This window comes from Galeopterus variegatus, unplaced genomic scaffold (genome assembly GCF_000696425.1).
Source record: "Galeopterus variegatus unplaced genomic scaffold, G_variegatus-3.0.2 Scaffold751, whole genome shotgun sequence".
NCBI lineage: Eukaryota > Metazoa > Chordata > Mammalia > Dermoptera > Cynocephalidae > Galeopterus > Galeopterus variegatus.
The window spans coordinates 241,835-254,670 of record NW_007726862.1 but is presented as its reverse complement, the minus strand read 5'-3'; the positions used below and the strand labels follow the sequence as shown (position 1 = coordinate 254,670).

Below are 12,836 nucleotides of genomic sequence, written 5' to 3'. Positions count from 1 at the left end.
TCTTTTTCCATCCTTTCACTCTTAGTCTATGTGACTCTTTATGGGTGAGGTGGGTCTTTTGAAGGCAGCATATAGTTGGGTCCTCCTTTTTAATCCAGTCAGCCAGTCTGTGTCTTTTGATTAGGGAATTTAAGCCTTTTACATTAAGAGTTGTTATTGAAAAGTGTTGATTCGTTCCTAGCATTTTATTGATTTTTGTTTGGATGTCTTAAGTGTCTTTTGTTCCTTTCTTTCTGATTTACTGTCTGTTTTGTGTATTTGTTGGTTCCTTGGGTTGTAGATAGTTTTTGTTTGTTTGTTTGTTTGTTTGTTTGTTTGTTTGTTTTCTCTTCATGGATGCCGTTTTTATTATACTAGTGGGTTTTGATTTTTCTTGGTTTTTATGGCAGTGATAGTTGTTTTTCAGGAACCAAACCCAGTACTCCCTTCAGAGTTTCTTGTAAGGGTGGTCATGTGGTAGTGAACTCCTGCAGTTTTTGTTTGTCTAAAAATATACTATTTGCCTTTCATTTCGGATGGATAGCTTTGCGGGGTAGAGTATTCTTGGCTGGCAATGTCTGTCTTTTAGTATTTTTAATATATCATCCCATTCCTTTCTGGCTTTTAGGGTTTGTGATGAAAAGTTTGATGTTAGTCTGATTGGGCCCCCCTTATAGGCGATTTGATGCTTCTCTCTTGCAGCTTTTAAAATACTCTCTTTTTCTTTGAGTTTTGCCAATTTGACTATAACATGTGTTAGAGAAGACCTTTTTGGGTTGAATACGTTTGGGGATCTTTGAGCTTCCTGAATCTGAAGATCTGTGATTTTTCCTATGCCTGGGAAGTTTCCTGCCACTATTTTGTTGAATATGTTTTCAATACATTCTCCTTTTTCCTCCCCTTCTGGAATACCCATGACTCAGATATTTGAGCGCTTAAGGTTGTCTAATGTCTCTCTCAGATTTTCTTCAATATCTTTGATTCTTTTTTCTTTTTTCTTGTCTTTTTGTGTTATTTCAATCAGTCCATCTTCAAGTTCAGAGGTTTTCTCTTCAACTTCCACTATCCTGCTGGTTAAACTCTCCGTTGTGTTTTTTATTTCACTGAATAACTACTTCACTTCGGCAAGTTGTGCTACATTCTTTTTCAGGGCATTGATTTCCTTGTACATTTCTTCTTTCAGGTCCTGTATACTTTTCCTCCTTTCATCATGATGTCTAGCTGAGTTTTCTTGTATCTCATTCAGTTTTCTTAGAATTATCACTCGAAATTCCTTGTCAGACTTTTCAAGGGCTTCTTGTTCTATAGGATGTAGAGCTTGAGAGTTATTACCCTTTGGTGGTATACTTTCTTGATTTTTCATATTTCTGGTATCTTTACTTTGATGTTTAGTCATTGTGGCAGGGAGTTTCACAGTCCACTGGTTTGACACTGTTGTCTGGCTAGGATGTTGCTGGGGTTGCCAGTTTGTTATGGCTGCCTCAGTGTCTGCTCGGTTGGCGACTAGTGCCTTGTGTGTGTGGTTGCCTCAGGTCTTGCGCCTCTCAGGGGAGCCGCGTCTCTGGTCAGCATGCACTCGGCCGGGCTGGGAATGGAGTCGGGTGGCAGCAGTGAGGCCTAACTCCTGGGTCGTGTGCCAGCACCACAGGACATGTGGTCTCTGTGGAGCTTCTTCCTCCTCTGCTGGATGTCTCCCTGCTCCGCACACACTCGGCCGGGCTTGGGATGGAGTCGGGTGGCAGCAGTGAGGCCTAACTTCTGGGTCGTGTGCCAGCACCACAGGGCGTGTGGTCTCTGCAGAGCTTCCGCCTCCCCTGCTGGACATCTCCCTGCTCCACGTTTACTGGTTAGGTTCAATTTTTGAGTTTGGAGGCTGGGAAGTCCAAAGTCCAGGGAACACATCTGGTGAGGTCCCTCTTCCTGGTGTGGTGACTTTCTACAGCAAATCAAAGTATCATATGGCAAGAGAAATGAGCTGAGCAAAAGAGACTGATTTGCTTCACTTTCAAGTTCATGTGGCAACATTTAGGTAGTTTAAGTCAAACTGGTTAAAATGGTGAGGATGGGCCGGCCCGGTGGTGCACTGCTACAGTGCGCTGCTTAGGAGCGCGGCGGCACTCCCGCCGAGGGTTCGGATCCCACATATAGACCGGTTCCCGCTCACTGGCTGAGCGAGGGGCGGGCGCAGCACCGAGGGTTGCGATCCCGTTGCCGGTCCCAGTCCGGTACGGGCGCGACACTGAGGGTTGCGGTCCGTTGCTGGACACGAAAAAAGACAAAAGGGAAAAAAAAAATGGTGAGGATGACAAATGTTAGGGACATTTATTGTTTTATTAAACACTTAGTATTAGGCACTAGTGATATCAGTGGAATAAGTACCATTCCTACCCTCAAGAAACTGATATAGCATAAGAAACACAAACGAATATAAGATTATATAATACTTATAGTGTGATAAAGAAGGGAACAAGTTGCAATAAAAAAAGGGCTTCAATTGAAAGGTTAGAAAAATTAAGTTTATCTACTAATAAGTGATCAAATAAGACAAGAAGAACTCTGAAGAAGCAGCAGTGACAATCCATTTTGTATAGAAAAAATAGGCCCATACATTTCATATGCTCTACAAACTTTCCCTCATTATAAGGCAAAAAATGTCTAATGGCATATTTCAGGGAAAAAAATCCTAAAGGTGGTTACAGCAAAATTTTCGTACTGGACAGTTCATTTGTATAAAACCTTATTTTGTTATGATGCTGAATATATCACTGAATCTCCAGGTAGAGAGTAATCTAGTTCAGTTAACTCATGTGACACTTGAATCCCCTCTACAGCATCTCTGTCAAAAGGCCACCTAGCTCATGTTTTCATACTTCTGTTAGCACCTTCTGAAGCAGCTCCATTTGGGAGCATCTCTGATCAATAGAAAGCTTTTCTGGATTACATGGTACGGAGGGACTGGATCTGTCACCTCTTTTTATAATTTTACCACTTCATACCATAAAATGTGTTCAGTAAATGTTTGACTGATTTTACTGTAGTTTTCTACTATCAGTTCAGATTCTCTCACTTGGCTATTATAGCCCTTCAGATATTTGAATATAGTTATTATTAGAACAGCACTTGGAAGGTAGTGAGTTGTTGCTGCTGTTTTTATTTCCCCTTAAACCCATTCTCCAAATTTTAGTAATACTGAGTTATCTAAAATGCAAATCCATACATGTCACTCTCCTACATTTACAAAGAGGAGTGGTTCCATGTCATCAATGGTGGTGGTACTTAATATTTATTTTTTAACTTGTGAACCCATTTTAGAATCTAACTTCCCCAGAAAAATGCTTATACTCCACACTTTTGCACATCAGTGTGTTCTGAATTTCCCTGAAGCCCATCTGCTTGATTCCTTAAGGTCCCATGGCACAATAGTAAGTGTTCAGTAAACTTTTGTTGAATACATAGAAGTATAATCTCCTCAGCAGAGCATACACCTCAGCCTTCATGGTTTTTAAAGAGGGAGCTGAGGGAATGGAACATGGGAAATGAAAAGCAGGAGGGGGATGTGCAAGAGGCCAGGTGCAAATTCTCACCAAGGCTCTGTCTGGTTTCTGCTCCCATCCTTACTATTATCTCAGGGTCTGGATAGTATGTGCAAGTCTGGAGCTTCAGGCTGGCTGGAAAACCACCTTACATTCATGTGAATAATGTCATCTTGCCTCATACCCAAGATTCAAAATATAAAATAACCAGGGGAAAAGAGAACTCAGAGAAATGCACTCCAAGAAAAAAAACGTCCTTTTAAAATATACCTACAGCTCATGCAGTTTTAGTTCGCAACATGGCTTCAGTCCTGCTCACTCCAACATCATTGCATATGCTGTTACCTCTGCCTGGACTATACATTTCTCCTCCTTTCGTTCCTCCTAAAGAATCCCTTTTCCTTTTTATTTAGGCATCATCTCTTCTGGGAAGCTAGTTTCTCAAGCCCCTTGTGTATGATGTTCACACGTAGACATATAATTACAATATAGTTACCTCCACTTTTGCATCGTGAGAATCTCTAAGACAGGATGTCTTTCATCTCTGGTTTCCCCATCTAGTTTATAGCCTGGTACATAGTAGATAATCAGTAAGTTTGAATGAATGAGTACATGTGAAATTGAATATAATGAACTTGTTTGACGATATCTAATATTTTAATTTTTGATATGGTTTGGTGGTATCCTACACCTAATTTTAATTTATATATTAAATGTTTTTACATTTGAAAATTTTATTTATTTTCTAAGAACATTTTAATTTTAGGTATTTTAAAATATTTAAAATACTGGCTTAAAAAATAAAATATAATTCTATTTCCAAACATTAAAAATTTAATAGTTAACATTTAATTTTTTTCCTCTTGTTTTTTTATATTCAAGGCCTACTGTGTAACAGAACCTGGAGCAGGCTCTGATGTAGCTGGTATAAAGACCAAAGCAGAAAAGAAAGGAGATGAGTATATTATTAATGGTCAGAAGATGTGGATAACTAATGGAGGAAAAGCTAATTGGTATGTTGTTTAAAACATCTCTGTATATTTCTTCCTAATTACGTTATATTCAGAATCTTTCCTCTCTTCTTCATTGTATTTTTATACCACCACAATTAAGGTAAGTTACATTCATGGAACTGGAAGATCTGTAAGTGATTATAAATAGTTAGTGATTTTCAATAACTATTTTTAAGACCCTAAACTTTTTCTTCAAAATAACTCTCAGAAGTTTAATGTGTAAAATAAAATAAAAATACTTGTTCTGGTTGAAAATGACTAGGAAGGCTAGTGCTCCATCCACTTGGCTCATTGTCTCCACTCCCCATCTCCTTGGCAGCATCTTCTTGGAACCCCTGAAACTCTGAGGAAAAAAGAAAGCCATTAGTATAGCACATTTCTCTGATTCTCAGAAATAAGCAGAGGCAGTTATAAAACTCAGGTTATCCTTTAGGGAAGACAGAATCTGACTTTAATAAAATCTAAAAGGTCCGAATATATAGGTCCAAAAATAATGATATGAAAGTTCAACAAAGTATCAAAAAGTCATTTGTATAAATTTAAAATATTAAAGAAAAACACTTGGTTATTTGTTGAAAAAGAAGAGGAAAGCTTAATATGTAATTTTAAGTTCAGTGAAAATCAACAATATGATGTATCAGCCTTTAAAAAGCTAATGTAATTTCAAACTGAAGTAATAGAAGTATAGCATCAAACAAGAGGAATAAATGGTGACAGTCAACACATTTTAAGACATGCATTGAAAAAATGGAATAAATCCAGAAGCAGGTAAGCATCCTGCATTAGAAGGAGCATACAAAACATGTTGTGAAAAGTAAAGGAATTAGGTTTGGCTATTTTGGAAGAATCTTGAAATTTTTTGAAATAATATTGCACAAAAAGAAGAGCAGGCTTGTATGTTTTCTTCAGGAAATCAGTTTAGAATTAATAGGTAAAAGTTAGAAAAATGTTAGCTCAACATATGGACAAGCTTTTCAATAACAGTGCTGTCCAATATGTGTTAAGTTGCCATGAAAAATAATGTATTTATGCATCACTACAAGTACGTAAACAGAGACTTCCTAGAAGGACTTTTTGGTGATTGGAATAATGTACTGAATGGCCCATCTCTCCATATCTGCAAATATTCTGATGCAATATATTTGTGTGCGGTGCAGTTCAGTGTTCTAGCAAGTAAAGCATCATTCCTGGGAATGAGCCTACCAGGAAGTTGTTTATTTTAAATATATCTATCAATCCATTATGAGTATCCTAAATGTGTCTAATATTACGGGGCGCTATATCATTATCCTTAAGCAATTCATTGTAGTATTAGCAAGTAATAAAAAAGTGAAGAAACTATTAAAATTTAACAAGCTGAAAGAAACCTAACAATGCAATCGGAAGTTTTCATAATTTTAAGAACCGATTACAACTCTTCATATAGTAAGACAAATTAGATAATATATGAAACTAGAAAACAATTTTTACTATATTTTACTATTATTATTACTAAACAAAACTATAGGGTGAATGAAAATTTATTAGTTTTCAGCCTAGGAAATAAATTTGTTGTTTTTTAAGGAGGAATAATACCGTTTTTGCTTTTTGTATTTTAAATTCTCCTGTGCCAAGATATATGGAACATGGATTAGATCGATGTTTGGGTGTTTTTCATTTTTTCCTTATGTTTGATTTCAAAATACTTCTGAGAAAAAAAATCCTTCTGGAGGGAAAAGCAACAAATATGCAAATATTTATAATAATTCAGTCATAACCAAAGACTGATTTCCTTGCATAAAGGGGACAGTAGTCAGAATATAGGGGTTTCTGTCTCCTATTATTCCTTTTCATAGGCATCCCTGTTTGCCCTCCTTTTCTAGACAGCTTGTCTCTTAAAGAATAAAATTCGTTTTGAGGAAGAAAAAGTGTCAGTTCCAACATGCACTTACTTTCTTTTAATATTACATTATATAAGGAATTTTTACTTAACAATTCATACTACCAAAAAAACTTAATACCGTTTTAACTACGTCAAGATGTAGACCTGGGTTGAAATACTAGCTCTGGGCCAGCCCGGTGGCGCACTGCTACAGTGCGCCGCTTGGGAGTGCGGCGGTGCTCCCGCCGAGGGTTCAGATCCCACATACAGACCGGCCACTCACTGGCTGAGCAAGGTGCGGGCGCAACACCAAGGGTTGCGATCCCGTTGCCGGTCCCGGTCCGGTACGGGCGCGACACTGAGGGTTGTGATCCGTTGCCGGTCACGAAAAAAGACAAAAAGGAAAAAAAAAAGGAAAGAAATACTAGCTCTGCCACATACTAGGTATGTGTTTTTGGCAAATTTTTAAACCTGTCTAATTCTTCATTTCCTCATCTGTAAAATGGAATTAATAATAATTGGGATTGTTGGGAAGATTAGCAATCACCCTGTGTTGTTATTTGCTGATATCATTGTTACCATCACCATCTGTGTATATTAGGTATTTTTTATTGGCGCGTTCTGATCCAGATCCTAAGGCTCCTGCTGGTAAAGCCTTTACTGGATTTATTGTGGAAGCAGATACTCCAGGAGTGCAGATTGGAAGAAAGGTAAAGTGTATATTTATTGGTTTTTAAGGCCTCAAATATTATTTTAACTATAAATTTCAAAATATTATTTCAGTTTTCTTTAAGGAAGACATTTTGTTTTCAATTGGAATAAAAATAAAGCTGTGTTTTGATGAAATCAAACAATAGTCTACATGAAGCTGAAAATTTTAAGTCAATAATAGTCATATCAAGTCATTTTGAAAGAGTGGCTATTTATGGTAGCAACCTATGGAGAGTAATAACAACAGCTGTGAGAGATAAGGAAATAGAAATCAAACTATCATTTATATTGCCTGCTCAGTCATAGAGTTGTAGATATTTCAAAGCACTTTTCTACTCTTTTTCCCATTAGTTCCTCACAGAAACCTTTTGATTGGATAAGTGGCATTATGCCCATTTTATGGATCAAAACAACTTGACATAAGTGGATTACCCAAGGTCATACAACACTAAGAGAAAAAAGCTATGCCTGAAAAAAGCATAAGAATGGCAAAGAACCTTGAATGTGGAAGGTCAAGAAAATTTTATTTAAATAAGAAAAAGTTAATTTAACATATTTGAAAAGGGCTATAATCAGAATGTGTGGAGATAATTTAGCATTTAAAGTAGTATAAAGAGAAAAGAGTTTAAAACTTCACAAATCAAAGGAGAAAAGAAATGAAATCATTAAAGTAATCCTAGTGAGAGCTAACAAAGCGTGATTTTAGATTATGACTCTGAGAATAGGAAGAAGAGACTTAATTTTACAACTGTAAAACTCTTTATTGCAAAATGGATTTTTGAAAAAGAAAACCTATTAATGACCAAATGATGTCTATATATAAGGCAAAGGAGGAACTGTGGAAGTTAATTAAGAGTTACTGAAGGTTACGTGAATATATTTTCTTCCTCCCAGATGGGGAAAGGTATAGATTATCCGGTCAGATATTAGAATAGAATGCACACCCTAAATTGGAAAAACTAATTTCAATTGATTAAGTTAAGCAAATTTCTAAACCAGTTATGTGTTTTTGTAAAATCCTGTTTTATTAAAAGCCATCAGGATCTGTTGTATCTAAGCCTCTTTAAAATGGAAATTTGTTGCTAGAGTATATAAAATGGGTAACTTCTCTTTTAGGTCACAGAATTTTAAAGGTGGAAGATACCCTACATGTTATTTACTTCAGTCTATTCCCTGAATATTGAAACTGAGGTCCAAGTGAAATGATTTACTCAGGGTCACAAACTTAGAGTCAGACTTGAGATCGGTACTAAGGTCTCTTAGGAATGTGCAGTTTCTGACATTATATTGTGCTATTCTCTTTTAAGAGTTGATATTAAAGGTGGACTGCACTTTACAAATAAAACTAAATATTGTTATAGTATAACAAAGTATAAGTATTCAGAATAGTTGTGCTTCTCTCAAGAAAATGGTTTTTATTTGTGTAATGGATCATGTTTCCTTCTTTGGGATGGTTGCTAGCAAACTCAGGGCCAAATGTATAGCTCAACTTTATAAAATATAAAGGACCTAATAGCTTATACTTTTTTCTGTAGTAACCCCATTTCTGATTTTATCTTGCTATTTCTAGGCTTATTTTCTTTTTGCCCAATTTTCTCACTTAAGAAAATTCTGTAATTGAATAAATATTTACTATTGAGTACACACTATATACTAGGCACTATTCTAGGTGTTGGGGATTCTGTATGAATCAAAACAGACAAAAATCCTTGCCCTTGGGGAATTTATTCTCTAGTGAGGAGACAGATAATTATATGGTGTATATTTGAGCCTCCTTAAATCTTTTTTGAAACAAATGGGCATTTAAAAATTTATGAAATTTGATGTTTTAAAAATGTATTTTTGTTTTAGAAATTATATGGTTTGAGATAAGTCCAGGAAGCATTTTGGTTTTAAATGTTGTGTGGTTTGATGTGAGTCTGGGAAACTGGTTAGAGTAAACAGTATTTTCATAAACAATGTTGTCTTCTTACATCTGAGCGGTGTTCTAAGGAACTAGAATTTGTTTAACTTATAAAGACAAAGTGATGTTGGTTTCTTTCTGGGTCAAACTACATATTATTGTCACCGTTTCTTCAAATCTGGAAGCAAATTATTAATATTAAAAACAGCAAATTAAAGGAATAATTCACAGTTCTATATTTCCATTTCCCCTGTTTCTCATCCTACTCATTAAAAATGAGATTTAAATTTTTTTTCCTGAAGGAAAGGAGTCACGATGTCTGCAACTTCTTCTCAAGTGTTTCAGCATAATGCTAATAGTTATGTAAATATAAAATTAGAGAAATAAAGCAAATGTGTCAATGTCAACAGTTAGTAAATCCAGATAGAGGGTTTATTCATCATACTATTCTTACAACTCTTCTGTTGGTTTGAACATTTTCAAAACAAAAAGTTGAAGAAATATAGCTAGTTGAGCATTTTCTTATAAAGTTAAACATACTCCTACCACATACCCAGTACTCCTGGGTAATTACTGAAGAGTAATGAAAACAAAGACCTATGCACAAATGTTTATGGCAGCTTTATTAATGATTGCCAAAAATTGGGGGTGGGGCAGATATTTAATGGATAATAGATATATGGTACATCCATAAAGAGGAATACCACACAGCAGTAAAACAAATGAATTATTGATGAGATAGCAAGAAGGATGAATCTCAAAAACCATTGTAAGTGAAAAATCATACGCAGATGGCAGACCTTATTATTACACTTACATGACATTCTAGAAAAGGAAAAAGTATAAATAAAATCAATGGTTGCCAGCAGGTAGGGGTAGAATAAGGGAATTGACTACAAAGGGGAAACAGGTAACTTTTTTGGAGTGCTGAAGTATTCTGTATCTTAATTGTAGTGGTGGTTACACATATATATATTTGTTAAAACTATTAAAAATGTGTACATAAAAAGGGTGAAAGATTTTCTATATGTAAATCTTACCTAATTTTAAGAAAGATTTAAAGAATTTTAAGAAAGTTGGAAGAAAATAAAATCAGTTTTTACTCAGTAGATTACTTTGCTAGCTCTGTTACTTAAGCTAAGATTAAAGGTCCCAAATCAGATTATATTTGCTAACTGTTTTTCCTGACACTCAAAGTAAAAAAGATACCTTTCAAACATAATGAGATTTGTCTTTGTATGTAGTATGTCCTTGTAGATCTTTAGATTACTGTTAGTTTCAAAGTTTATGAAACGTTGTAAGGGTTGGCAAACTTTTTTTGTAAAGATCCAGATTGTAAATATTTCAGGCTTTTTGGGCCATATGATCTCTGTCACTACTCAGTTCTGCCATTGTAGGAAGAAAGTAGCCATAGATGACATGTAAACAAATGAGTGTTACTGTATTCCAATAAAACTTTGTGTACACAACATGGATTGCAGCAATACTTTATTGACCCCTGTTTTAGATAATTGCAGAAAGTCATAAAACACTGGTTAAGACAAAAATTGGTGCTAGCTCAAAAAATGTTTCTTAAAATATATTGATTTTCTTGTTAGGAATTAAACATGGGCCAGCGATGTTCAGATACAAGAGGAATTGTTTTTGAAGATGTGAGAGTGCCCAAAGAAAATGTTTTAATTGGTGAAGGAGCTGGTTTCAAAATTGCAATGGGAGCTTTTGATCTAACCAGACCTCCAGTAAGTAATATTAGTTGATAAGCTTTATAAGATCTTTTATTTATTACATTACATAAGCAGTTTTATTTTAACATTGTATTCTTAGTGTGTCTTTCTTTCTAAATATCTGCTTAAGGGTGGAGGAGAGATATTGTTACCTTTCTTTATTTTTTAGAATTCTTCAACTTTCTTGCTGCCCATTATGGAAATTATTTTAGCAAATGCAAAATTACTATATTACTGCTAGATTTACAGAGAGGCAATCCACACTTAATTTGATCATTCCTGTTGACATGTATTCGTTTCCTGTTCCTTTACTCATTAAGAATATTTTCCCCAAAAAGTTTTCCCTTGTTAAATAAAAGGAATTTCTTTAATCTATGGTCCTATGCCTTACAAATGCCTGCTGTTACCTTTAATAAATAATATAAACTTCAGTGCTTGTCTCCCCTCATCCTCTTGTAGACTTAAGCAGTAGGTCATCTGTTTATTGTGTAATCCTTAACAGTCTCACACAGATAGCCATATACTGTATGTTTTAAAAACAACATGAACTTTTGCTTTTTAAAATGTTAAAATACTAGGTAGCAGCCGGTGCTGTTGGATTAGCACAGAGAGCTTTGGATGAAGCTACCAAATATGCCCTGGAAAGGAAAACTTTTGGAAAGACACTTGTAGAGGTAATTTTAATACTGTGCTTGCTCTGTTCAAATGTAAAGACACTCATTTTCATCTAAATATTTAGAAATTACTTTTAAAGTACAAACTAATCTGTTTCTACTTTAGTAACAAGAAGATAATGTGGTTTTTATCAGGATGGGCTTCAAGAGTAAATTTTCTTTAGACTATGCCACTAACTATTGGTCACTTTGAGAATCTGTTAAGATGAAAAAAAGAACAGCTTATATTATTGAGTGCCTGTCGTGTACGTGACACTGTGCTACACATTTTAAATGTATTTTCTAATTCCCCCAGTAATGCTGTTTTTGGTAGTGCTACAATCTCTGCTAAAGATCAGGAAACCAAGATATTAAATAATTTATCCAAGGCCACACAATTTATAAATCACAGGTCCAGGATCAATTTATGCTTTTAATCCATGTTAATTCTCATATCTTCTTGAGTATCAAATAATTTTAGCCCTGAAGTATTATGTCTTCCATGAATTTCCAGGGAAATTCTTACCTCTTCAAATATTGATGTCTCCTCCCCCATTATCTGTCTTCTCTCCTCTAACTCACTATGGATTGTGCAGTGAACTTCCTATTTCTGTCTTCGTGTGTCACTGGTTTTCAAACTCTCTGTGGTAAACAACCAGTTTGTTTTTAATTTCCAATAAATTGTGGACCATTATATTTGTAAAGTATGAATGTTACAACAATGTTAAATTGCTATTGAAATTTCTAAACGCTTAACTCTCACCTTCTGTACCATGAACCAGTAACAGTTTGTGGACTGGCACTAAGTGCCTTCACCTTAGTTTCATAAGTTATCTCTCTGTGCTGTATTCTAGGTAATTTTCGTAGATCTGCTTCCCAGTTCTCTGGTACTGTGCCTAATCTGCTACTTAATCCATCTGTTGAATTTTTTTTTTTTTTTAAACAGCTGACCAGTACGGGGATCCAAACCCTTGATCTTGGTGTTATAACATTGAGTACTATCCAACTGAGCTAACCAGTCAGCCTGTTGAATTTTTTTAATGACTACTTTTCATTTCCAGAAGTTATATTTCAATCCTTTCCATTCTACCCCTTCTTCCTTCATGGTGTCCTAGTTTTTCAACATAGTGTTTCTTTTTCTTTTATCTCCTTGATCATATAAAAATTCTTTATTTATAGTCAATTTCAGATCTTTTTCTGTTATCTCAAATTCTTAGAATGCTGATCTTTTGATCTGTTGCATTCTGCTAATTTTGTTATGACCAATTATTTCCCCTTTTAACTTTTGCTTGTAAGCTTATCTGCAAGAAATTTTTTTTTTTTTTCAATGCATTGTGTAAGAATCCTCGAGTGGCTTTTGTACTTTTTTTTTTTTTTTTTTTTTTTTTTAAAAAAAAACCGGAAGGGGGATCCCAACCCTTGGGTTGGGGTTTTCACCCCCCCCCCCCGCCAGGGGGAA

General features: G+C 35.2%; 1 protein-coding gene across 3 annotated transcripts in view; it reads left to right on the top strand.

The window, feature by feature from the left end:
* ACADM (acyl-CoA dehydrogenase, C-4 to C-12 straight chain) overlaps positions 1 to 12,836 on the top strand; it is a 35,893-nt gene that overhangs the window by 14,074 nt on the left and 8,983 nt on the right. For all 3 annotated transcript variants that reach the window (XM_008572067.1, XM_008572069.1, XM_008572068.1), the window contains 4 exons: positions 4,395 to 4,525; positions 6,988 to 7,096; positions 10,599 to 10,739; positions 11,303 to 11,398. In XM_008572067.1, coding sequence (XP_008570289.1) covers positions 4,395 to 4,525; positions 6,988 to 7,096; positions 10,599 to 10,739; positions 11,303 to 11,398 — 477 coding nt within the window. The remainder of the gene's footprint in view (positions 1 to 4,394; positions 4,526 to 6,987; positions 7,097 to 10,598; positions 10,740 to 11,302; positions 11,399 to 12,836) is intronic.